This window comes from Spermophilus citellus (assembly GCF_964194105.1).
Source record: "Spermophilus citellus genome assembly, chromosome: 13".
In the NCBI taxonomy this organism is placed as follows: Eukaryota; Metazoa; Chordata; class Mammalia; order Rodentia; family Sciuridae; genus Spermophilus; species Spermophilus citellus.
This window is the reverse complement of record NC_138193.1, coordinates 14942579-14969572: the sequence shown is the minus strand read 5'-3', so window position 1 is coordinate 14969572 and position 26994 is coordinate 14942579. Positions and strand designations below refer to the sequence as shown.

Genomic DNA, 26994 nt, shown 5'->3' with positions numbered 1-26994 from the left:
TTGTTCTTAAGTTGGATGAGACTATGAGGCTTTTTCATTTGTTGTGCTTTGGGAGTTTGACTTTTACTCATATCTTCATGTATAAAGATCTTTCTTTTATTGCTTATGCTTGTCTTTTTTCTTAATAGTCAAAGAAATTTCCTCTTTCTATATAACTTTATTTCAGAAATCAGTTTAACTATTTAAGAGCTCTAAGGTGAGGAGGGACCAAAAATAACTTTGAGAATTTAGAACTAAGGAGAACTATACAGATTATATGGTTTATTTGTCCATTACCTTAGTTTTGAATCAAGAACTTGGGTAATGAGGACAAGAACACACACACTTTTAATTGTCTGAAATTGTTATACAGGCAGTATAAATTTTGAATTGTTAGTTTTTTACTATACTTAAAAATTGGGGGCTGGGGTTGTGGCTCAGAGGAAAGCGCTTACCTGGCATTCGTGAGGCACTGAGTTCAATCCTCAGCACCCCATAAAAATAAAATAAAGATATTGTGTCCACCTACAACTAAAAAAATATTAAAAATTGGAAAAGTTGAGTACATAAATATATGTGTTCATATGTTTTGTATATGTGAATATTTTTACTAGCATTGATTTTGAAATTTTTTATGTATTTATATAATAGGATGCAGGATGGTGTCATGGCTTTAGTAGACTTGACTGTATAATAACAAACATTTTTATGTAATTCGTTTAGTAAAATTAATACATAATTTAAAAAACTAAGGGTTTGCTTTTATTCTAGAATTTTAGAAAAGTCTTGAATATCTTTGTGCATTATTTTTTAAATTTTGAGTTCTTTTCCTTGAATCATACTGGTTTTTCTGGACCAGTTTTTCATTTATTCCTGCTTTTTTTTTAATAGGTTGAAACCTCAGTGGTGGTGTTTGCATTAATACCCATTTCCAGAGCATTCTTTGTGGTTGTTTTAATATTTTTTTAGTTGTTGAAGGACCTTTATTTTTATTTATTTATATGTGGTGCTGAGAATTGAACCCAGTGCCTCACACATGCCCTACCATAGAGCCACAACCCTAGCCCCTTATTTTGGCTTTTTAATAAGCATTTTCTGTAAAACAAGACAGCACGTAGTTTAGGTTTTTTATTTTTATTTTATTTTATTTTATTTAAAAAATTTTTTTTTTTAGGTGTAGATGGACACAACACAATGCCTTTATTTTTATGTGGTGCTGAGGATCGAACCTGGATCCCACCCGTGCTAGGCAAGCACTCCACTGCTGAGCCACAATCCCAGCCCCTATTTTAGGTTTTTTTAAAAGTTGAGAAGTAAAATTGAGGATATTGTATAGCTACTTAGGTAATTAAAAGAGAAAACATTTTATTGGTAAAATTCGACATAATAGTAATTGAGTTTTTGTAATACAGGTCTTCTAATAAGAATAATGGGATTCTTTGTAGGAAAATTGTTTGCTTAATTGGGGTTCAAAGTTACTGTTACCTATCATCAAAATTGATTGTAAAGATTCATTTGTTTTACTGATGTTTTCTGGAATTGTATCTGTGTCAATTCTGAAGGTCTTTTGATTATAGATAGGTACTGCTAAATACTGGTGTCAGTTCACCTTCATGTGTTTTTTTGTTTGTTTTTAACCCAGGGGCACTTAACCACTGAGCCACATCCACAGCCCTTTTTAAATTTACTTAGAGACAGGGTCTCACTGAGTTGCTTAGCACCTTGCTTTTGTGGAGGCTGGCTTTGAACTTAGCCATTCTCCTGCCTTAGCCTCCCCAGCTACTGGGATTACAAGCGTGTTTTTTTTTTGTTTGTTTGTTTGTTGTTTGTTTTTAGTTATAACTGGACACAATATCTTTATTTTATTTATTTGTTTTTGTGTGGTGCTGAGGATTGAACTAAGGGCCTCGAACATGCTAGACGAGCATTCTACCGCTTAGCCCCACCCCAGCCCCACAAGTGAGTTGTTTTAATTGAGTATATTCATTGCCTGGCAGGCATTCGTGGAACTTTATTAGATTCTTCCTTGGTCTTGGTGGAAGTGCCTCTCTGGCACAATTAGGTGGATTTTAAAGTGGCACTCTCCTTTGTCCTTGTGTTGGGTATGTACTGCTGGGACTGCAGTTGGAGTTGTGGCAGTGGAGGGCTTGTTCCTGCTTTTACTTTGGACAGCAGCACCGCTGACATCTGCCAGCTTGTCAAGAGCCAGGACACCACCGAAATCATTTGCCTTATTTTAAAATTACACGGTGAAGTTTCTCCCAATTTGTTCATGTGTTTGAGCAGCTGTTCTTATCCAAAGGCCAACTCTCTTGAAAACTTCAATTTTCAGAACACATTTCTTCAATTGCTGCAATCAGTGTGACTCAGTTAACTTGCCACCCACTTTCTTTGGCTAGCAAGTGAACCACTCGAAACTTACTTTGGTTATAGCCTTGCTTTTGTTTTTTGTTTCTTTGAAGAAAGAAATCTGTATTGAAATAACCTGTTTTCAATTTTCTGATTTTCCTGACAATTGCTCTCTTGTGGTGGTAGTATTGTGGTGAATACACAGTATTTTAGTGTCAGCATGTACTATGTTATTTGGCACCACTGTATTATCATTACATAATAACTGTGACACTTTGCCATCTACTTCAACAGTAAAATCATCGTACTTCACTGTAGAGGGCTGGGTACCCACATGAGAAGCCTTAGCTTTCAGCAGATGATATATTTAATTTCTTTGGGTAAACCCCGTCCCCAGCTGAAAAGTTCCTGGTTGGTTGTGTTCTGGTGAATGGTGAGAATTTGCATAATAGCTTTGTCTTTTCTTGGTAGAATTTTAGTTCATTCTCATTTGTAGTTCAGTCTCTCACATTCCATTCTAAGGCCAGCCCTAAGAACATAACTTCCTGTCAAAACTTTTTCAAACTCTCTGAATTACTTTTCACCCTGTGCACACACAGTTATCCACACAGTCATTTGTACTCAGTTTTATTTCTTTGGAGGAAGTCTTATTCATTCAATAGACCATAGTGATCAAAAACAAAAAATAACCCTTTCACTTGAGAAAAAATTTATTTAATTTAGAATACTTTACAAAAGGAGAGAAGTGTAATATCATGTTTTTATACTTATTTTTTTCAGTGCCGAGAATTGAACCCAGGGCCTTGCACAAGAGCAAGTGCTCTACCACTGAGTTATGTCCCCAGCCCTTTATAAAATTTTATTTCAAGACAGAGTCACAATGTTTCCCATGCTGGCTTTGAACTTGTGATCCTCCTACCTTAGCCACCCAAGTCCCTGGGATTTTAGGTGCGTGCCACTGTGCCCTGCCTCATGTTTGTATACTTTGTAAATTACACACAGAACAACAAACTGAAGCTAAGTTTATAACAAGCTAAGTGAAGAAAAGTCATCGGTCATTTGAATCTTATGTATTTCAGTGCCCTCTGGAAAGAATCATTAGCAATATTCATCTCTAATAAAATAACATAATTGATTGTCCTGGCTTTATTAATGTTGCCAAATGATCATTCAATACGAATCAGGCATTTTTTGCTGTGGCAAAAGGAGTCTGCTCTGGCATTTAGACCTGTGTGTTTGTGTAAGTGGATTGTTGTGATATTTTGAATCAGATACACTGGAGGAAGTCTCAGTGCATTTGATTAAACTAAACTTCATGGAGATTACTGCATAGTGGATAATATTTTGGTTTCCTCTATACTTGATAAAGGCCATAACCAAGGTAAACATAATAATCTATCACAAGGTTGGCCAGCATGAAATACCAGTTAGTGAATCTTTTCAACCTTGTGGGCCATGTTGCCTCTGTCACCACCAAGACAATACAAAGTGCATAGGTGTGACAGTATTCCAGTAAAACTTTATTTACACCATGTATGAGAGCACATGCCTGTAAACCCAGTGACTCAGGAGGCTGAAGCAGGAAGATCAAAAGCCAGCCTGGGCAACTTAGCGAGATCCTGTCTCAAAATCAAAAGATAGGGAGAGATGGATATGTTACTCAGTGATAGAGCACTTGCCTAACGTGCAAACCTCAAAAAGCAAACACACACACAAGCAAAAATCCACTTCATTTACCAAAAAAAAAGGCCAGACTCATGTTTGCCAACCCTTAATTTGTCAGTACACAGTTAAATTTATCCTGTGGTAAAGGTACTCTTCCGTGAAGACTGGAGTCAAGGAATGTAGTAACCTGAAAGCGGTAGATGAATTGGAGTTTTGTCTAGTGCAATGAAGATAAAATGTACATTGAAGTCATTGTCAGATTAACAAACTTCCTTAGCCCAAGAATTCTTTAAGCAGGCAGCAAGTTCATTTCTAGGTTTACAATCAGTCCTCTGGTGTATGATTCCTAGCCTTGAAGTTAACCATCAAAAGTAAACCATTAAGTTATTCTTGATTTTTGTTTGTTTTGTTGCCTTAGTTATCACGGGAAAGTAAATAAAAGACCAGGTCCCCAAAGCATGCTGTGTGTGTGTGTGTGTGTGTGTGTGTGTGTGTGTGTGTGTGTGTGTGATGCTGGAGTAGAACCCAGGACCTCACACACACTCTGAAAATGCTCTACTACTGAGCTACATCTCCAGCCCCTCCACTGCATGCTTTGGAGCAGGATCTTTGGCCACTGTAATGGCGGGCATGTCATCTCCTGACATCAGAATAGTAACCTTTTTGTACTTGGTCATTTAAAAAAAAAAAACTTTTTATTTAAAATGCACTGTACATTGTACACATTAATATATAACAATATACTATGTCACCACCTAAATAACCAGTACTTGGGATTTTTTTTCTTTTTTTTTTTTTTTTTTTTTTTGCAGAAATTCTGAGGTATCTATTATGATCAGTCTGGGCTCCCCATCGCTGGGTTTCTGTTCCATTGGGTGCTTGGGTTTTCTGCTGTTACCTTGGGACATGTCTAGTAACAGGGTAGAGAACTGGTCCTAAAGGTAGAATAGGGCTGGTAGAGTGTACAAATCCCTGGGATTTGACCCCCTGCACCACAAAGCTGGTGAACAAGTGAATGAATGTTGAGTCTTACAGAGAACAGGACAGGTCTTTCTTCTTGTGGTATTTGCTGACACCACTGCTGTGAATTCCAGGAGAAGGACTTGCTTTGGTAGCTGTGATGTATCTTAAGTCAAACTGGGATATTACAGTTTGTGGGGTGCTTTTTGGAATATTAAATTCCTGAACTGGGACATTTAAACTTAATCATCATTGCAGAGAAAGAAATGCACTGTGAGAATTGTAATCCTATAACCCCCTCTTACCCAGTAATTAAGATAGGGGGTTTAGACTTTAATTCAGTAAAAGCATACAGTGTAGAAATTTTGAATCTTCTCTCAAATTATCTTTAAGGATGGGTATGTCAGGCTGGTTTGTTTGTTTTTTAATTCTGAAAAATTTCAAGTATGTAAAAGTGGTGAACATAGTATTTGAACCCCATCTGCCCATCACGGAGTATCAACAATGATCTATTCATGACCAGTCTTATTTCTTCTGTGTTACCAAGTTGTTTTTAGCCTTGCTCAGTTTTTAAATTTGGAATTTTAATTTTTTACTTAGTTTAGGCATTCTGGAAACTCCACAGCATCACCAAAGGTTTTGCTCCGTAGAAAATCAAGAAGTAAAGACTATGATTCCTACAGTGATAATGATGTGTGCAGCCTGGAAACAGAGGACAATTTTGCCAAAGAGCTTCAGCAGTACATAAAAGCTAAAGAGATGGCAAATGCTGCTCAGCCCCTACCATTTTCTGAAGAATCTACAAAGAAAGAAGGAGCAAAAGATAGCCGACAGGGTAAGCACCAAGCTATTATACCTCTTAAAAGTCTGACAGAGAAGCAGTCGCAGTTGCCCATATACAGGCACTGGGGTTCTGCACTTACCTCATGTTAGGGTTGTGGTTTTCATGGATCTTTTCATAGGTCTTGCATGGTCTCAGACCCCACCTGCGATCTGGCCAGGCTATGTTCAAATGCTCACTGTTCACATGAGGAGCTAGGGGATTGCAGGCAGGCTTTTGTCAAAGGTTCTGTCGGTATCTAAATGGAGAAGGCTAAGGCCCTGGCTTTTGCACGTGTGGAGACAGGAAGTGCCTGTTTGCATTGCTGTCACTTAAAAAGTAGTGGCTGGAATGGCTGTATGTCAGACTACATGCAGAAATGTATTCTTTTACACTATTAAAATGGGTTTTAACATAGATACGAGGGCAAATGACAATTATAAATGAAGTTCTTAGTCCTTTCTTTTTACTGTATTTTTTCCTGCAAGTGTTTCTTCTATTCAAAACACATCTGTAGACTAATTTATAAAAAATACTTTCAGTGAAAAATCTGTGTTAAGTGAGGTCATGTGAAACATTTGAATTTTTTTTCTCTTGCAGTGCTGTGGCAATTCCTAATTAGATCATCATACCCTGAACACTTCCAAAGGATCTGGCTTGTAGCTTACAAGACTGATTTCTCAATTATCTTGCTTTTTCTCCCCTAATAATGTTTCAGGGCAGAGGTCTTCTGTGACATCAAGGCAGCACAAAGGGCCTCCCCTTTCAAACCCCAATTCTTATAATTACGTCAGATTTCAAATATGTCACTCAGAGTAATAGTCACGAGTTTATTAACAGTTACTGGAAGAAGGAAAGGGGGACGTTCTTAAAAGAGAGAGTGGATCCTCTCAGGAGAACGATAGTATGCTCCTCCTGCTCTCCAGTTTTGTTTTATTCCAGAAAGTCCTGCCCAGGTCCACCTTGACTTTTGATTGACAGCAGAATGACCTCAGACTTTCAAGTCACCATTGCCATGACCTACAACTGTAGGTGACTTTGGCCCATGCTAACGGATTCTAATTCAAACCTGTTTTTACAGATTTTATGGTTAGAGGGAATTATCTTCCTGAGTTCTGGGGTCTCATCTGTATAAGGGTCACGAAAGTGTGTGTGTGTTTGCGTGTGTTTCCCATGGCTTCAGGGTAACTTTTTTTCTTTTTGTCTGTATTTTGAGCCTGCATAACCCCTGCAGATAGCAGGTAGTTTACTGAGGAATGTAACATATCCTGTTGACTTAATTCAGGCAGGGTTGCAGGTAAATTGCTTTTTAAAAGAAGATGCATGTGGATCAGCGCTTAAGTCGTTTTAAAAATAAACTTTCTTGTTTTTAGCTACTAAACCAAAAAATAAAAACCTTAAAGCTGGTCACAAGCATGGTAAACAGAAGAAAATGAAACGAAAGTGGCCTGGGCCTGGAAACAAAGGACCAAATGCCTTACCGAGGAACAGTGGCTCACAGAAAGAGGTATGAGAACATATGCTCATAGGGTACCGCATGCTTGCAGGATTTCGTCTCAAACCTCAGTGACAGGAATTGCGGTTGATGTTGTCACGTGGGAGCACTCCTCAGAGTCAGTTATCCAGAGGTGAGGTCCCTGCCATCAGTGGGCTCTCTGTGGTCCTCTGCTCACCTTTGAACATCCTTCCTTCTCACACTGGCTGCCAGCACCATTTTAAGCCTTCGCATTCCCTGTCGTCCCTGAATACATGAGCACATGGCCTTTGATTTTTGAGTGTTGCCGAAAGAAGATAAAATAGCCCTGAAGACATTTCAAAGGCCACAGAAGGCACAAAGTTTACTTTATTGCAGTCCCTCACCTGTGGGTTTCTAACGGGTGTTATATCTGAGCATTGCCTTACCAAGTCTCCCACCCCCTGTCATCCTGATATGTTGATTTTTGCTTTGTAGAGGTTCTCTTCCTTGGTCTGCAGATGTATTTAGGGTAGAACAATCAGTGATTCCTCTGAATTCTGCTTTTCTGAGGGCTTTAAAACTGGTTAGCAATTTTTTTTATTAGACTTGGTCACCGCCTCCTGTGTGGGGGACTAAAATATTAGAAGTACCAGATATTAGTTGGATGCAGTAGTGTGTACCTTGTACCAGCTACCTGGGAGACTGAGGTAGGAGCTTCACTTGAGCCCAGTAGTTTGAAACCAGCCTGGGCAGTGTAGCCAGACCCCTTCTCAAAACAAAGAAAGCAAGTTTTGTAAATTGAAACAAATTTATATGAAATTTATCCCTGCTTCCATATTTTACAAATGAGAAATCTGAAGCTCAAGGGTTCAGTAACTGCCCATAGTCAGCTAGGACCACACCAGGGCTGGCTGGTTTCCTCATTCTATTCCATGCTCACAACTGTTTAGTTACATTGACTCACATGATGATGCATCCGGATCTGACAGCCCTTGCACACTGTGAAGTTTATTAACTTCAGCTGGTCTGTATCCTCAGCTCACACCTGTGAACATTTCATAAAAACTATTGATTTCACTGCTTTTGTCCATTCTATGATTTCTCAAATTTGTCTCCATTATTCTAGAGATCTTTGGCCCTAGGATTCACTTTTATCACAAGTAAAGTTGCTTTCATGTTTACTTTTTTCATTCATTTTTACAAAAGAAGGGAAAAGTATAATGAAATATTTAAATTATACAAATACTAATATTCAGTGATGGAATGCTGTTGAAATTTAAAAAAAAATTGTAGGGGCTGGGGATGTGGCTCAAGCGGTAGCGCGCTCGCCTGGCATGCGTGTGGCCCGGGTTCGATCCTCAGCACCACATACCAACAAAGATGTTGTGTCCGCCGAGAACTAAAAAAATAAATAAATAAATATTTTTTAAAAAAATTGTAAACTGATATACAAAAGTCCAAATCTTAACATGTGAAGGCCATTTTAGGAGACTTGGGCTGGGCACAGTTAGTGCACACCTGTAATCCCAGCTGCTTGGGAGACTGAAATAGGAGGACCACAAGTTTCAGGCCTGCCTGGACAACTTAGCAAGACCCTATCTCAAAATAAAATAAAATATAGGCTTGGGGTGTAGTTCAGTGATAGGGTGCCCCTGGGTTCACACACACACACACACACACACACACACACACAAACACAAAGAGGAAGAACAGACACAAATTAATATTTTAAAGGTAGATTAATTTTGTGAGCAGAATAAAATATTTTTATTTTTCTCACATTTGATGTTTTGTTTTTGTTTTTAAAGGAAGATAAACCTAAAGAGAAGCAGCAGCATGTGAGAATGAGTCAGGGATTCATCAACCAACATACAGTGGAACGCCAGGGAAAACAAATCTGCAAATATTTTCTTGAAAGGAAATGTATTAAGGTATAAAAATATGCGAGCAAAAACATACTAAAATGGCTGGGTGTGATGGTGTACAACTGTAATCCCAGCAGTTTGGGAGGCTGAAGCAGGAGGATTGCAAGTTCAAAACCAGCCTCAGCAACTCAGACGCTGTCTCAAAATAAAAAATAATAATAATAATAAAAGGGCTGGGGATGTGGCTCAGTGGTTAAACACCCCTGGGTTCAGTCTCTAGGACAGGGAAAAAAAATTGTGTGTGTTTGTGTATACATACGTATATACATGTACACACACTAAAATGTAAGGTGATAATAAAAATGTACTCATATTCTAAATAAAACATACTGCTATTTTCGTTTGACCCTCTCATCATATTTGTAGGATTTAATAACTGCTTCCTACTGGAGAAAGTTCTGTTAGAAAATTTTAGTGAAGTATTCTTTTATGTTTAAAAAATAGAAAAAATTTTAAATATACTTTGTTTTTAAAATGTTTAAGGCTTATGAAAATTTTAAGCAGATACATATCATGAGCTTATGAAGTAACACGTTAAGAATTAGACCATATTCTAAGACCTTAAAATCTTTCTATAATTGTTTTCTTATTTAAAGTTTAGTAGGATTTAAATTGCAGTTACTTAAGTAAGAGAAATAATAACTTGTCTCTGTTTTTGTTTTATTTTGTTTGTTTTTTGGCCCAGGGAGACCAGTGTAAATTTAATCATGATGCAGAGATAGAGAAGAAGAAGGAAATGTGTAAGTTTTATGTACAGGGTTATTGTACCAGAGGAGAAAACTGTCTATATTTGCATAATATCCTTTATCATAAGATACAATAACTTTACCCTCCATAGGTATTTATATGAATGTTTTAAATGTGCAGATTTTTAATGAAGCCAGTGTTGAAGCTATAACATTATACTATATAAGCTCAACTTAGTATCAAAGTGGTTAAGTTGTACATAGATTCCCACCCCACCCCCCGGTAAGAAAGAAAAGAGGGATTGTTTAGAAAATCTCTCAAATGAAGATCCTTTCTGTTCAACCCAGTAGTATAGTGGGTTCAGGAGACCTACCCATCTCCCAGAAAGATATCCTCAGATTTTCTGCTGACATTTAACTAACTGGATTTGTACTCATATAGGGTACTTTATTTAGGGAAAAAAAGCAGGGATTGCTTAATTTGTTGTGCTTGTTTTCTGTATATGTTGTAGACATCTTGTAAAAATATGGAACTTAAACCCTTGAGAGTGACAGCATCTTTGGTCACCACAAAATTAGTTTTTGTTTATATAAGGCTGGGGGAGGGGTATTTCAGTGGCAGAATTCTTGCCTAGCATGTGTGAAGCACTGGGTTCAATCCTCAAGACCATATAATAATAAATCAGTAAGATAAAGGTATTGTGTTCATTTACAACTGAGAAGAAATTTAATTTTTTTAAAAAAAAGGCTAGGAGTCTTCAATTCTAACTTCCTAGAAAATAATATTAAAGTTGTAAAAATGTATTTATTTTAGTACCGGGGATTGAACCCAAGGGCACTTCACCACTGAGCTATATTCCCAGTCTTTTTTTAATTTTAAAATAGGGTCTCAGTTGTTGAGGCTGGCCTCAAACTTGCATCCTCCTTCTTCAACCTCCCAAGTTGCTGGGATTATAGGCCTATACCTCCAGGCCCATCTAATTTCATATTTTAAATAGAGAATTCAGTATTTCTACTTGCAAGAAAAGTCGTCTTTATGTAGGAAAATTAGTAACAAATTATTTAGTTTGATTAAAATTGTTTACTTCCTTAACATTTGGGTTACATGAATATCCTTGCAAGTTTTACCATACAGGAACAAAATGTTATCAGGGAGAATATTGCAAGTTTTCACATGCTCCACTTACTGCTGAAACACAGGAACTGCTGGCTAAAGTAAGTACAATTTTAATACTTTTTTATTAATATTTATTTTTCAATAAAATTTTCTTTAATAATAAGTCTTATAAGTTAGTATATTAGATATATTAGGACTGATAATTATCCAAGAATTTATTTCCATTTGGAAAATTATTTATTAGTGTGTAAGTGTATTTTATATTATTTATTTACTTATTTCTGTTATTGGAGATTGAACTCAAGAGTGCTTTACCATTGAGCTACATCCTCAGTCCTTTTATTTTGTAATAGGGTCTCACTAAATTGCTAAGGGTTTTGCTAAGTTGCTGAGGCTGGCCTTGAACTTGTGATCCTCCTGCCTCAGCCCCCTGAGTTCCTGGGGTTACAAGTATGCGCTCCCATGCTGACTTGTTTATTTTTTCTTGTAGCTAAAAGGAATATTTATATTCATTGGTGACATAAATTGTAATGTTCTGAAAACCTTCAGTGGAGTTAATTTTAATATCTAAACTAAAGTAAGGGAAGCAAAGCAATTAAGAGAAGTGGTACTTCTATTATAGTGTTTTAAGCCAGACTGGATGGTGTACACCTGTAATTCCAATGACTTGGGAGGGTGAGACAGGAGGATCACAAGCTCTAGGCCAGCCTCATCGACAGCCTGTCTCAAAAATGTTAAAAAGTGATCGGGGGCTGTAGCTCAGTGGTAGAGCGCCCCTGGGTTCATTCCCCAGTATTGTATCATATCATGGGATGGGATGGGAAATAAAACAAAATAAATAAAATGGCATATTTTTGGAAAGTTAATATGCCATGGGTTGATAAAGATTTTAGAGTTACATCAAAGAATACTAGTAGTAATTTCAGAATATTTTCTTCAGTATTCTTTTGGTCTGTGAGAAAAGATTATTGAGAAATTGTAGTCACTTGTGTTCTTTCATTTACCGTTTATTAGACGGAGGTGGTCGCTTCAAAATTAAATGGAATATATATACAATAGAAGTTCTCTTGAGCAAAAAAAGAAAAATAAAATGTTCCCTTGATGTTGTATATACACATGGTGGAGGGACTCAAATGAGCTCTTTCTTTATGGCTTATTTTATGAGGACACTAATTTGATTCATGAGGGCTTACCTTTGGGTTTACAATTTCAACATATAAATTTTGGGGACTGACAAACATTCAGACCATAACAGAGATTGTTCCAGATAAAAATAAGTTAATGAGACATAATTGCCAGATAAAGTAAGTGATTCTTGATAATGACTGATCTAGAAAAAGAAAGCTACAAAGGATAATTGGAGAAATTTCTATATGAATGGTATATTAGCTAATGTTATGATATCAATATTAGATATCTTGGGAAGAATAATGCTGTTCTGTTATTGTATAAGAGAATCTCCTCTTCATGGAAGATGCAGGATGAATATTTAGGTGTTGAACTTACTTTCAGTTGGTGCTTATTTTTAAACATTTTTGTGTTGTAAAATATGAAAAGTTACTCTGGAATTAGAAATTGTGCTAAAAATATGTAATTATTATTTTTATGAACATGGGAAAATTATAAGTGTGAAATTGATTTTTCATTTCCTCTTGTAGTAGTTATTAGGTTATTATTAGGATGAATTTTGCTGGATTCATCTAAAAAGTATAAGAATGATGGTGTACCTAATTAGACATTAATATGTATAAAAATTATTATGTAATCTTTTTTTCCTATTAGGTTTTGGATAGTGAAAAGAAGTCATGCAAATAAAATAGACATAAAAAGGTAAAATAATATACTGCTACTTATTGTCTGTCTCTAAAAATATTACAAAATACATATTCACAGATGTGTGGCTCTCCATCTTTCCTTCTCCCCACCTGAGTTTGTCTGTCATGGATGTTTGTGTTCTTCACTTGTCTTTCTGGGATTCACCAGTATGTGTAATTCACTGAACATAGGTTTAGTTTTGCTTATGGTAACAGTGTCATACTCTATATGTTAATGGGAGATTTGCTATTTTCACTCAACCTTATGCTTCTAAAATCCATTCATGTGGATGCATGCAACTGTCATTTATTCATTCATTTTAGTCCTGTATAGCATTTTATTTTATGAACATGTTATGGTTTATTATACTAGGTGGAAATTTAGGTTATTATTAGTTTTTTAAGATGTAAAGTGTTATTATAAATATTCATATACAAACTCCACATATTAATCTCCATGGTGTATACCAAGGAGTAGAATTGTATCAATTTAAGATAGTAAAGTATACCAAGGAAAGCAAAGTAATTAAGAGAAGTAGTACTCCTGTTACAAAGAGTTTTAAAGGGAAAGTTGAGTCATGGTTGATAAATGTTTTAGACTTACATCAAATAGTCAAGTAGTAATTTCAGAGTGTTTTCTTCAAGTATTGTTTTGGTCTTTGAGAAAATAGCAGAGCCCTAGTTAATATCCCATAAAGTGTATGTACAGAACTCCTTGCCAATACTTGTACTGTCAGTACTCTAATTTTTTTTTTCTTTTTAAACCAAAAAGTTTTGTTTGCGTGAAGTCCAGCATCTTTTCTTACATTTACTGGCTTTTCAGTTTGATTTTTGGTGAAATGCCATCTAATAGTCTGCCTTTATACACTGACTTTATGAATTCCTGATATAGTTAGTCCTTTGAAGAATGCGGGCAGGTCTTCTCACATTTTGCTGGCTCTTGTTCACTTTCTTTGAGCCCGACTAATTTTGGCAGAATACTTTCTCTTTATGGTTGATTTTATGTCTGTGTCTTATTTTTAAAATTCTTCCCTATCTTGAGGCCATGAAGTCATGTAACATTCTTTTTAAGTGTTGGCATTTTGCTTTATACATTTATATTTTAATTCATTGGGAATTTTATCAGTGAACAGTTGCCACAATAATGGTTTTTAAAAAACAGTGTGATACTTTCAGTAACATAATGTTTATTTTTTGTGCATCTTCAAGCTGATCTCAGCTGGCCTTGGCAGGATTGGCTCTGCCTCCTGTAGCCATCACTTTTTAACTTTTTAACCACTCATCAGCCAAAGTTAGTCACGTGGCCAGGCCCTTTGAACTTGAGATGTGGGAAGAGCTATTAAATGGGAAAAGGAAGAAGTGAGGCGACTTGATTTCTTTTCTTCTTAATGGTTGAGATAGGGACTTCATTCTGCTCTTTTTTATTCTCCTTTTCCCCCTGCACCAATAACCAATCTCCCAAGTATCATTTAATTAAAAAAGAATGTTTGTCCCACTAATTTGTAATCCCTCTCTGGTGTGTGTCATCTGTTTCTCTAATATTAAACTACCCTAATTACTATAATAACACTTATGTGACTGTGTTTGTCTTTCTTTCTTTCAGTCCTGGGGATGGAACCCAGGGCCTCACTCATGCTAGGCAAATACTCTACCACTGAACTGTAGCCCCAGCCCATCAGTCATTTTGGTTACAGTTTTTCAGATAGAGGTGAAGTGATATCTCGTTGTAGTTGTAATTTGCATTTTCCTAATGACTGATGATGTTGAGCATCTTTTTATATGATTATTGCTGTTAGTCAATTCAGATCTTTACCCATGTTTTAACTGGTATGTTTTCTTATGAAGTTCTTTATATATGTTGGCTCTAGGTCTTGTATTAGATAATATGATTTGCAGATATTTTGTCCCAATTTGTATTTAGCTTGTTGTGTTTTGTTAATGGTTAATGGTGTCTTTTTGAAGCATAAAACTTTTCATTTTGATGTAGTACAGTTTATCAGTTTTTTTGTTTTGTGGATCATGCCTTTGCTGTTATATCTAAGAATTCTTTGCCTAACAGAAGGTCACAAGGTTTGGTCTTAAGTTTTTTTCTAGAAGTTTTCTAGGGTTAACTCTTACATTTAATAAGTCTGATTGATTTTGAGTTAATTTGTGGGAATCATGTGTTAAGGGTCTAAATTAATCTTTTTAAATGTAAGTACATAATTGTCCCAGTACCATTTTTTAGAAAGACTACCCCTTTCCCATTGAGTTCCCTTGGTACCTTTGTTAAAAATTAATTGACTATAAATGTGTGGGTTTATTTTTGGATTCTCATTTGTGTTCCATTGACCCATGTGTCTGTCCTTACAGAGTGTCACATTGTCCTAATGGCAAGTTCTGAAATAAGGAGTTATAAGATGGACACTGTGGCATGCACCTTAAGTCCCAGCTGCTCAGGAGGCTGAGGAAGGAAGATGTCTTGTGCCTAGGAGCTAGAGACCAGACCAGGCTACATAGCAGAACTATGCTTCAATTTTTAAATTTAAATAGAGAGTTTTGGGATATTGTGGCATATGTTTATGATTTTCTTTTCTTCTTTCTTTTTTTTATGGGGGGAGGAGGATACTGGCCATTGAACTCAGGGGCACTTGACCACTGAGCCACATCTCCAGCCCTATTTTGTATTTTGTTTAGAGACAGGGTCTCACTGAGTTGCTTAGTTCCTCACTTTTGCTGAGGCTGGCTTTGAACTCACGATTCTCCTGCCTCAGCCTCCCAAGCTGCTGGGATTACAGATATGCACCACCATTCCCAGCTTATTTTCTTCTTGATGTCTTTAGCAATTACAGTTATACCTACCTTTTTATGATCTTATATTGAATGCTTTCTGTTTTTCTTGGTCAGCTTGTCTAGAGATTTGACAGTTACATTATCCTCTATACAGAATCAACTTTGCATTGTTAATACTATTTTATATTATATTAATTTCCATTTTAACTAGTTGTCCTTTATTGAATCATTCCTTTTACATTCTTTTACCTTATTTTGCCCCAAGGTTACTTGCATTTCTTCTTTTCTAACCTACCTCTAACCCCACAAATCTCCCTTAAACACACCATGCCACTTACATCCCAAAAGTTGTGTTTCTTTCATTAAATATTTTTTTGTCAAGGTAACATAGATCATTTCAAAAGTCAAAAGTCCTGGTTGAGGGTGAGGCTCAGTGGTACAGGGCTTGCCTAAAATGCACAGGCCTTGGGTTTGATCCCAACACCACAAAACAAAACAAAACATCCCACAAGGGACTCAACATAGGTCATCCTGGGTAAAACAACAGAACAGCAGTTTTTAGGATAATTTCTTAGGTGCTGAAAATCTTCCTACCAAGTTCAATGCTCATTCCTAACAAAAAAACCCCAAACACTTAAAATAGAAACAGATACTTTTTAGATTTGTTTTTTATTGTAGTAAAATGCAGTGTTTACCTTTTTTTTTTTTTAAAGATAGAATGAAAACAGAGAAATAATACATAAGTGTTTTGGAGAAGATTTTTTTTTTTTTAAGAGAGAGAGAGAGAGAGAATTTTTAATATTTATTTTTTAGTTCTCGGCAGACACAACATCTTTGTTGGTATGTGGTGCTGAGGATCGAACCCGGGCCACACGCATGCCAGGCGAGCGCGCTACCGCTTGAGCCACATCCCCAGCCGCCAGTGTTTACCATTTTAACTAGTTTTAGTTACATAGTTCCGTAGCGCTGAGTGTACTTGTATTGTTTTCCGTCACCACCCTCCATCTCCAGAACTGAAACTCTGCGCCTTCCCATTCCGCATATCCCCAGACCCTGGAACTGCCATTCATCCTGTTTTCTGTATCTGCTTTCAACTACTGTAGGTTTCTCATATAAGCAGCATCCTTATATGAGCGTTGATCCTTTCTGATTTATTTCACTTAATGTCCTCAAGGCTCGTTTGTACTATAGCATATCAGAATTTCCTCTCTCCATGGCTGTGAACATATAAAACCACATTGTGCTCTCCATTCATCTGTGTGTGGCTATCTGGGTCCCCTCTGGCTTAGCTGTGGTAAATAACACTGCTGTGAACATGGCTGCACAGTTCTCTTTAAAACTCTGCTCTCAGTTCTTCTGGGTGTACACCCTGCAGTGGTTACTGGATCATGTCATAATTCTATGTCTAATTCTTGAGGAATGACCATATTGTTTTCCACGGTGACTGTACCATTTTACTTTACCACCAACAGTGCTGGACCCAGAGTTCTAATTTCTCTAATTCCTTACCAACTCTTATTAACTATTTTTGTTTTAGTTGACATATAACTACAGTAGTCATCCTAATGTGTGAAATAGTGTGTCATTATGGTTTGAGTTGCATTTAGTGATATGAGCACTTTTTTAAGGGTTTGTTGGCCATTGATATAATCTTTGGAGAAATGACTGTTAAGTCCCTTACCCATTTTTTTTAATTGTGTCATTGTGCTTTTGTTTTTGAGTTTTAAGCATTCTCTATGTACTCTGGGTAGTAATCACTTGTGAGATGTATGATTTAAACAGATATCTTCTTCCGTTCTACAGGTTAATTTTTCACTCCATTGATAGTATCCTTAACACACAGAAGTTCTTAATTTTTAGTTTTTTCTCGGCAAAAGAAACAATAAGAGAGGTAAATAGGGAGCCTACATCCTGGGAACAAATCTTTACTCCTCACACTTCAGATAGAGCCCTAATATCCAGAATATACAAAGAACTCAAAAAATTAGACAATAAAATAACAAGTAACCCAATCAACAAATGGGCCAAGGACCTGAACAGACACTTCTCAGAGGAGGACATACAATCAATCAACAAGTATATGAAAAAATGCTCACCATCGCTAGCAGTCAGAGAAATGCAAATCAAAACCACCCTAAGGTACCATCTCACTCCAGTAAGATTGGCAGCCATTACGAAGTCAAACAACAAGTGCTGGTGAGGATGTGGGGAAAAGGGTACACTTGTTCATTGTTGGTGGGACTGCAAATTGGTGCAGCCAATTTGGAAAGCAGTATGGAGATTTCTTGGAAAGCTGGGAATGGAACCACCATTTGACCCAGCCATTCCCCTTCTCGGTCTATTCCCTAAAGACCTAATAAGAGCATGCAACAGGGACACTGCTACATCGATGTTCATAGCAGCACAATTCACAATAGCAAGATTGTGGAACCAACCTAGATGCCCTTTAATAGATGAATGGATAAAAAAAAAATGTGGCATTTATACACAATGGAGTATTACTCTGCATTAAAAAATGACAAAATCAGAATTTGGAGGGAAGTGGATGGCATTAGAGCAGATTATGCTAAGTGAAGCTAGCCAATCCCTAAAAAACAAATGCCAAATGTCTTCTTTGAAGTTCTTAATTTTTAAGAATTCTAGTTTATATCTAGTTTTTCTTTTGGTGCCTGTATCTTTGGTGTCACAGCCATGAAATTGCCAAACCTGGCCCTGCAAGGCATTTCCCATAGATTTTCTTCTAGTAGATCTGTAGGTTTAGTTCTCATGTTCACATCTTTGGTCCATTTTGAGTGAGTTTGTATATATTGTGTGAGATAACGGTCCTCATTCATTCTTTTGCATATGGGTGTCCAGTTTACCAGCACCATCTGTTGAAAGATTTTCCCTTCCTCACTGAATGATCATAGCACCCTTGTCAAAATTACTTGCCCATGCATGTGAACGTTGATTTCTAAGTTCTCTGTTCCATTCCTTTGATATGTATGTCTGTTTTTATGCTGTCACAACACCGCTTTGATTGTTGTAGGTTTGTAGTAACTTTTGAAGTCAGGAAGTGTTAGCCCCCAACATTGCTCTTTTTCTAAGATTGTTTTGGTTGTTCTAGGTTGCTTAGTATTCCATATGACTTTTAGGATGGATTTTTCTATTTTTTGCAGAAGTCATTGGGATTTTGATAGGGATTGCTTTGAATTCATAGAGTGCTCTGGGTAGTGTTGACAGTTTAACAGTATCATTTCCAGTCCAGGGGCTTTGATTTTTTTTTTTTTTAAGAAGAAATTAATTTTATGCAGTTTCAGTAAAACTGGGGAGAAACAGCTAGACTGCAGTACACTGTATAGAAGCAAAAGCCAGGTGATCATACAAATGTAAAATCAGTTAGTCAGTCTCCTATTTCCTTGAAGTCTGTCCTCAACAGGAAGAAGTAAAAGCAGTTATCAGGAAAGGGTTTTTCATTTCAAAAGGGATCTTTTTCAAGTCCCTGCTTAGTTCATCCCTTGATCTCCAGGGAATTGGGGCTCCATGTCATCTGGCTGCAGTCCGCTGTTGGATCACCATGCAGATTCTGTCAAGGAACTCGAACAGAAGGAGTCAGAGGCTTTTTATGTTTCTGAGGTCTCAGTCCGTGGCTGACCCAAGGGGAAGCAGACATCATGGTAGAAGGCATGGCAGGGGAAAGCCGAAAACTCTCGACAGCCAGGAAGCAGAGAGCTTGTTGACGCAGTTGTGAAGAGAAAGTCTGTGATTTCCTCTTCAGATTGTTAGTGTGTAGAAATACAATGATGTGTGTGTGTGTGTGTGTGTGTGTGTGTGAAGATAAGATCACTGGATGGATACTTTCTTAACATGATGAATCGTGTTTTACTTTCATAAGAAAGTCAGCCTTCTCTTTAATGGAGAAACAATGGAGGCATTTCCACTAGAAGAATGTCTGTTACAGGGGGCTGTCCAGTGTCTAAAACTTGAGTAGAGTTCCCTTCTGGAAACCTCTGCGTTCGGTGCCACATTCACACATTCATTCAGACATGTCCTTGAAAAAGTAGTAAACAGTGTGGATATTATTTAACCTTGACCGTAAGGCCTGTTCAACATGAGTGTAGCAAAATATGAAGATGTGGGAAGTACTTCTGCACAAAATGGCATTCTTAAGGAAAAGCCCTGTGCCGCTGTGTGGCAAGCAGAATTGGGGTGGGTGGGTTCTCTTCCTTGTTCCCTCCCTCCCTGTGCTAGAGGTAGAACCATGCCTCATGCATGCTAGGCAAACTACCACTGAGCTGCACCCCCAGCCCTGTTTTATCATGAATACTAGTTTTACTTGCAGGGTGTACTCTTTTTTTTTTTGTAACACATAGATGTATGCATAGCAGGCACTTTTCACAAGTGAGTGAACTTGTCTCTTCAAGAAGGACAACTGAATATTTGTCATCAGTGATAATAAGTCAAACTTTTGAGTTAAAATACAATTCCAGAGCTTCTGATCTGCTTCTGTGAGCTTGAAAGCTTTCCTAAACCTAAAGTCTTTTTGGTAAGATTGGCGATGTTAAAGAATGATGTTTTAAAAACACTATATAATAAAACATTTGGAAGGTCTGGCTAACTTAGTAAACTAATATTTTCCCAATAAATAATGAATGAGGTTATAAATTATCTGTGGGTAAAAATCCATCCTATCTACATACAGACTATTAGATTAATGTAATAGTACAAAAGATGATATGGTTTCAGATTCTACACTACAACTTGAAATGTATTTCAGTTTGCCCTTTTTTTTGGGGGGGGGTTGTATTTTGATTGATCCCAGGAGCACTTTCCCCATATACTTTTTTTTAAAATACTTTTTTAGTTGTAGGTGGACACAATACCTTTATTTTTATGTGGCCCTGAGGCACGAACCAGTGCCTCACATGTTCCAGGTGAGCACTCTACCACTGATCCACAGCCCCATCCCGCCCCCATACACTTTTTATTTATGTTTTATTTTATTTTGAGACAGGATCTTACCAAGTTGCTGAGGCTGGCCTCAAGTTTGCAATCCTCCTGCTACAGCCTCCTGAGTTGCTGCTGGCGTACTCCATTTTGCTTTGGGGGCAGGGAGTATGTACCAGGGATTGAGCTCAGGGGCTCTCAATCACCAAGCCATACCCCCAGCCCTATTTTGTATTTGATTTAGAGACAGGGTCTCACTGAATTGCCCAGCACCTTTCTTTTGCTGAGCTGGCTTTGAACTCATGATTCTCCTGCCTCAGCCTCTGGGATTACAGGTGTGCGCCACTGTGCCCAGCTCCATTTGCTTTAATTATTCATTTGCTTGTTGCTTTATTTTTAGTTTTTCTGAAAAACTTTTAGTTTGGCTTTTGTAGGCACATAAATAGTTGAGTTTTCCTTTGTAGAATAAATACAAACTCTCCCAATGAGTGAATTTAAGCCCATTCACAATTATCCACCTGACCATTTGGCTTCACTTGTCATGTATAGCTGTATGTGACATTTGCATGTTCTTCCTCTCTAGAACATGTTTTCTTTGCTCTTCATTAAATTGTACTTCATTTCATTTTTGGTTTTTTTCTCCTTTTTCTGCTTTTGCTCAATATTTCTTACTATGTTTTCATCAAAATCTTAACAGTTGTCATTTTTTTGATGATTTTGTTTTTCTTATATCATTTCTGAGATCAGTCAACTCTTACTTCATTATTTCCACTTCTGATGTTAGTTTTTTTTTTTAATATACAAGTTTACGGTATGGTTTTAGTTTTTAATTTAATTTTATTTTTTTATTGTGTTCTTTGATTTACCCAAAAAAAGAGTATGTAAATCATTTGGATTTTTGTGTTTTTTTTCCTCTGCTACATGATTTTTTTTTTAATTGTTCAGTTGTTTTGGTGTGGGAGATTGAACCCAGGGTGTTTAACCACATCCCCAGCCCTTTTTATTTTGAAACAGAGTCTCAGTAAGCTGTTCAGGGCCTTGCTAAGTTGCTAAGGCTGGCCTTGAACTAGTGACCCTCCTGCCTCAGTCTCCCCAGTTGCTGGGATTACAGGCCTGCACCATCATGCCTGAGGCAAAGATGGGGCAGCTGAGTTGCTAATTTTCATGAGCTGATGTGCTTTGTTCTCTGTTTTCTCCTGCAGCTTGTATAAATGAAGAGTGCTCCTGCCTGTGCCTGTTGGACTGGTGATCTGGGGTAGTTTACAGGATTCCTCATGCAGAGCGCCCTCTGGTGTCATTGTGATGGTGTTCAGTTTCTTTAATGGGTGGCGAGGAGGACGGAATCTCAGGCACCAGTGAAGGGGTTGGTCTTCACAGGATGTTCCAGCTGTTGGCACAGCAGAGGAGCAGGCGTAGCAGACATGCTAACTGGTTGGTGACTGTTGTGACTCACTGCAGAAGTCTTCTAATGGAGATGTCTCAATACAGTGGGAAGCAAAGTTAGTCTATCTGAGGATGGGTAAAGAATTGCAGGAGGTTTGAGGATAAAAAATTGTTAGGAACACATTGAGATAACACAAAAATAGTTCTTTGTGTCACCAAATACTTTGCAATGTACACTTAAAGACCACTCAGTTCCTTTTTAAATAAAGTATGACTTTATGATTTTTTAAACCAGTTTCTTTTTGGACATTTGTTTCCAGCTTCTTACTATTTTAAATAAAGTAGAGTGATGTTTGCTTTACAATTCCTAAACTTGGTATTAATTTCTCTGTTAAAATGTAATATTTATTGTTGGTTAGCTTTTCATCACTGTGACAAAATACCCAAGGCAATCAACTTAAAAGGAGGAAAAGTTGAGTTTGGCTCACAGCTAGCAGCTCAGAGACATGGTGTGGTCAGTTGGCCTAGTCACTCTTGGACCTGTGGCAAGGCAGCATGTGGTGGGAGCACATGGCAGAGGATACTATTGCCTTGGGGCAGCTGGGACGTGAAAAAGAGAAAGATGAGGAGCAGGAGTCCCAGTAGCCCCTTGAAGGACACACTTTCATGTAACCAAAGGCTACAGACTAGCCCCCACCTCTAAAGGGCTTTGCCACCTCCCAGCAACACCACCAGCTAGATAGTCCTGCTAATTATTATTAGATAAATACCGTAAAACTGAAGCTGTCATCATCACACTGTCCTACTGCTGGTAAAAATAACTAACTAACTTGCTGTACCTACAGAGGACACCAAAGCTAGTGACACCTCTTAGCAAATCCTATATGAGTCAAAGTTATTTTGGTTGTAAATCCACCCTGCAAAAAGCAAGAAGGGGAATTGTACATGCTCTAAGCAAAATTTTACCTAAGAAAGGAGGAACTGAGGATGGATCCAGGGCCCTCAGAAGCAGGAGACTGACTGAGCTGAGCCACCCCTCAGTGTCCTGTTGGTGCCTGCCAGGTTGCGCTGCCCACTCTCCAGCTGTGACTAGGGAGGAGAGCAATATGGTTTCCAGAGACCTCTAGAGGTTGAGCTGGCGCTTGAAAGGGTCTTTGATGAAGTGGTGAAGTCGTGCAAAGGAATGGTGGTGTTACCCATAGAATGGTCTTCTGTCCCTTCTCTAGAGAGTACGTCAAGTGTAAGGAATTCAGGGCCTGTCAGCTCACATTTGCAGCAGGCATTCTGTAAGCTGGCTTGACCAGCATAAGCCATAAGCTGAGTTTAAGGCACACCCACCATGCGTCAGGTTGTGTGCTGTTATTTTATACTGTTTACCTTTCTTCTGTAAGCTGCGTAACAACCTTGAAAGGTGGATAATGGGATCAGCTGCATAGAAAGGAAATAAATAGGAACATCTCCTTTTTAAATTTTAATTTTCATGGGCCCTATAAATAATTGTAATTAATCATATAATAATTAGAAATTTAATTCCTGTTACTTGGTATAGTTTAATACTTATGAAGTATGGATGTTGATGTATGTATATGTTTGCATAAACATATAAATATGTACAAAAACATATAAACTGTGTGTGTAAGAAAAGTTTATAAACCTCATGTTCCAGAGGGTTGTATTGAAGAGACAAATATACCTGCCTCCATGAAGTCTCTTGGCTTGTGTTAAAATGAGCTAGGGGAGAGCCCTGCTCACCCCACTGGGCTGTGGTTCTCAGGTGGGTTGGTGCAGCACCTTAAGCTGATCGCCTCTCTCCATTCTCCATTCTGCAGGTTCACCCTGGTTTCCTCAGAGCAGACTTCCCCATGTTCTGTGTCATGCCTGCCCTGGGGTTTTTTGGGTTTTTTTTTTTAGTTGTAGGTAAACACAATACCTTTATTTACTTTTATGTGGTTCTGAGGATCAAACCCAGTGCCTCACACATGTGAGGCAAGCGCTCTACCACTGAGCCTCAGCCCCAACCCCCTGCCTGGTTTTCAAAGTACTCTAGTTTGGCCATAGCAGCCACGATGATGAGACAATCCACCGAGAATTTGCAGCCCAAAATATGTATGTATCTGTATTAGTCTGTTTGCTCTCTAATACCTGAAGCTGTGTACTTCATTTTTTAAAAGAGATTTAGACCCTTATCTCTCACCCTCCAACTCAAAATGGACAAAGACCCAGGAATTAAACCAGAAACTATGCAACTTGTAGAGGAAATATAGAGTCAACACTCAGGCAACAATTTCTCAATAGGACCCCTTAAAGCTCAGGAAATAATGCCAAGAGTTAATAAGTGGGATAGCATCAAATTTAAAAGCCTCTGCAAAACAAAGGAAACAAGAATGTGAAGAGAGAACCTAAAGAATGGGAGAAAAATCCTTGCTAGCTGTTCTTTGGACAGAGGATTAACATCTAGAATACATAAAGAACTCAAAACACAATGGGCAAATTAAGAAAAACAGACAATTCTCAAAAGAACAAATACAAATAGCCAACAAATACTCGAAAATTTGTTCAACATCATTATCAATTAGGGAAACGCCAATCAAATCTATGCTGAGATTTCATCTTACTCCAGTCAGGATGGCAATCATTAAGAATATAAAATAAATGCTGGAAAGGATATAGAGAAAAAGGAGCACTTTTACACAGATGGTGGAATTGTGAATTAGTACAACCACTACAGTAATCAGTATGGAGGGTCCTCAAAAGACTAAGTGTGGAACCACCACTGATCCAGCTGTCCCACTCCGTAGTGTTTATCCTGAAGAAGTCAAGTCATGATATTGTGGTGATACGTGCATACCTGTTGATCATAGCAGCACAACTCAGCAAACAGCCTAGGTGTCCACCAACAGATGAATGGATAAAGAAAATGTGGTATGTAGACACAGTTGAATTTTATTCAGTAATAAAGAATGAAATTAAGTCATTTACAGGAAAATGGAACTTGAGAATTATGTTAAGCCAGACTCACAAGGTCAAGGATTGTATGTTTTTTCTCGTATGGAAGCTAGAGAGGAAAAAGAAAGATGGCGGAGGGGGGGACATCTCATGAAAGTGGCAGGGAGGTCAGTAGAGTAAAAAGACGGAGGAAAGAGAAAGAGGAAATACTGGGAATTATATTGTTATATTGTGTGCATGTACAAATATGTAACAAATTTCACCATTATCGACAACTATAATGTACCAATAAAAATATGGAGAAAAACTTTCAAAAAATAAGAGATTGGTTTAGCTCACAATTTTAGAAGCTGCTAAAAAGTTCATTTGTTTGGCCTGTGATGAGGACCCCTGTGGGCCGCACATGGCGGGAAAGCAGAAAGGGAATTGGCTGCGTGTAGAAAGTCCAAGTGTGTCTTGTGGGTGTCCTTGCTTTGTAATAGCCCTCTCTTGACACAACCCTACAAGACAAGGCAGTGCAGTGCTCCTGACCTATGACCTCACATGAGACCTCACCTCTCCAAGCTTTCCCCACCACACAGGAAAAACCCGTCCAGACCTCAGCCCCCAAAGTGCCTCTTATGTGAAACCAAGGCTGACAGAACTGAAAGGAGAAACTGACAAATTCACAGGTACAGCTACAACTTGAACACACCTCTCCCTACAGAGCAGTAGAGCAGGGTACAGAACTGGCCAACACTGTTGTTCTGGTCTATTTGACACATTGGGCCCCTCACAAACAAGTGGAGTTCGTATTCTTTCCAAGTACTGGTGGAACAGTCACCAAGATAAACCATTCCTAGTTTATAAAACCTTATTAATCCAAAGGCCCAACATATTGCAAAGAATTAGAAAACATTTGGAAACATAAAAATAGAACAATCCCCTCTCCTCAGACTAGATCCAAAGGACTTAAAAACAGCATACTACAGGGACACAGCCACATCAGTGTTTCTAGCAGCACAATTCACAATAGCTAAACTGTGGAGCCAACCTAGATGTCCTTCAGTGGATGAATGAATAAAAAAAAAAGTGGCATAAATACACCATGGAATTTTACTCAGCATTAAAAGAAAATAAAATCATGGCATTTGCAGGTAAATGGATGGTGTTAGAGAAGATAATGCTAAGTGAAGTTAGCCAATCCCAAAAAATCAAATGCTGAATGTTTTCTCTGATATAAGGAGATTGACTCAGTGGGGTAGGGAGGGAGAGCATGGGAGGATTAGATGAATTCTAGATAGGGGAGAGGGGTGGGAGGGAAAGGGATGGGGCAGGGGGTTATCAAGGATGGTGGAATGAGATGGACATCATTATCCAAAGTACATGTATGAAGACATGAATTGGCATGAACATACTCTGTATACAAAGATATGAAAAATTGTACTCTATATGTGTAATAAGAATTATAATGCATTCTGCTGTCATGTATTTTAAAAAACAAAATCAATAAAACAAAAAAAATAGAACAATCAAAATTTGTAGGACGTAGCTAAAGCAGTGTTTAAAGGAAAATTTGTTGCACTAAATTCCCTGCCCACTCACCTACCCACCACCTGGGTACTCAAGATTGAACCCAGGGGTGCTCTACCACTGAGCTACATCCCCAGTCCTTTATTAATGTTTTGAGACAGGGTCTTGCCAAGTTGCTGAGGCTGGCCTTGAATTTGCAATCCTTCTGCCTCGGTGGCTGGATTGACAGGAGTGCACCACCAGACTTTTGTTTTTGATGACTGCCAGTTTTGAGAGGTCCTTTTGGTGTTGTGCAGAAAGACCCTCACTTGGCATTGGCTGGTCTTTTGCTCATGGTGAGCTTGGGACTGTGATCTTGGGAGAAGACGATAGAGGTGAAGCAGCACTTTCATCACATTATATCGGAGGAGATTCTATCTGCACACATGGTGTGTTTAGACCATTCACATTTATTTAGTCTAATTATCAATATGGCAGGGCTTAAATTTGCCATTTTATTGTTTTCTGTTTTTTTTTTTTTTTTAGTTCTCGGCGGACACAACATCTTTGTTGGTATGTGGTGCTGAGGATCGAACCCGGGCCGCACGCATGCCAGGCGACCGCGCTACCGCTTGAGCCACATCCCCAGCCCATTGTTTTCTGTTTGTACTTTGTGTTTTTCTGTCGCGACCCCCTTGCCCGCAA

General features: G+C 38.0%; 1 protein-coding gene across 2 annotated transcripts in view; it reads left to right on the top strand.

The window, feature by feature from the left end:
* ZC3H8 (zinc finger CCCH-type containing 8) overlaps positions 1-22309 on the top strand; it is a 30246-nt gene extending 7937 nt beyond the window's left edge. The window contains exons 2-8 of one of the 2 annotated variants that reach the window (XM_081264037.1): positions 5559-5788; positions 7147-7280; positions 9038-9160; positions 9840-9953; positions 10948-11055; positions 12740-12787; positions 21672-22309. In XM_081264037.1, the coding sequence (XP_081120163.1) occupies positions 5559-5788; positions 7147-7280; positions 9038-9160; positions 9840-9953; positions 10948-11055; positions 12740-12772 (742 nt within the window). In that variant the 3' untranslated portion in view covers positions 12773-12787; positions 21672-22309. Of the gene's footprint in view, positions 1-5553; positions 5789-7146; positions 7281-9037; positions 9161-9839; positions 9954-10947; positions 11056-12739; positions 12788-21671 lie in introns of both variants that reach the window. The other variant, XM_081264036.1, reaches the window with a different exon arrangement.
* Positions 22310-26994: the final 4685 nt, after the last annotated feature.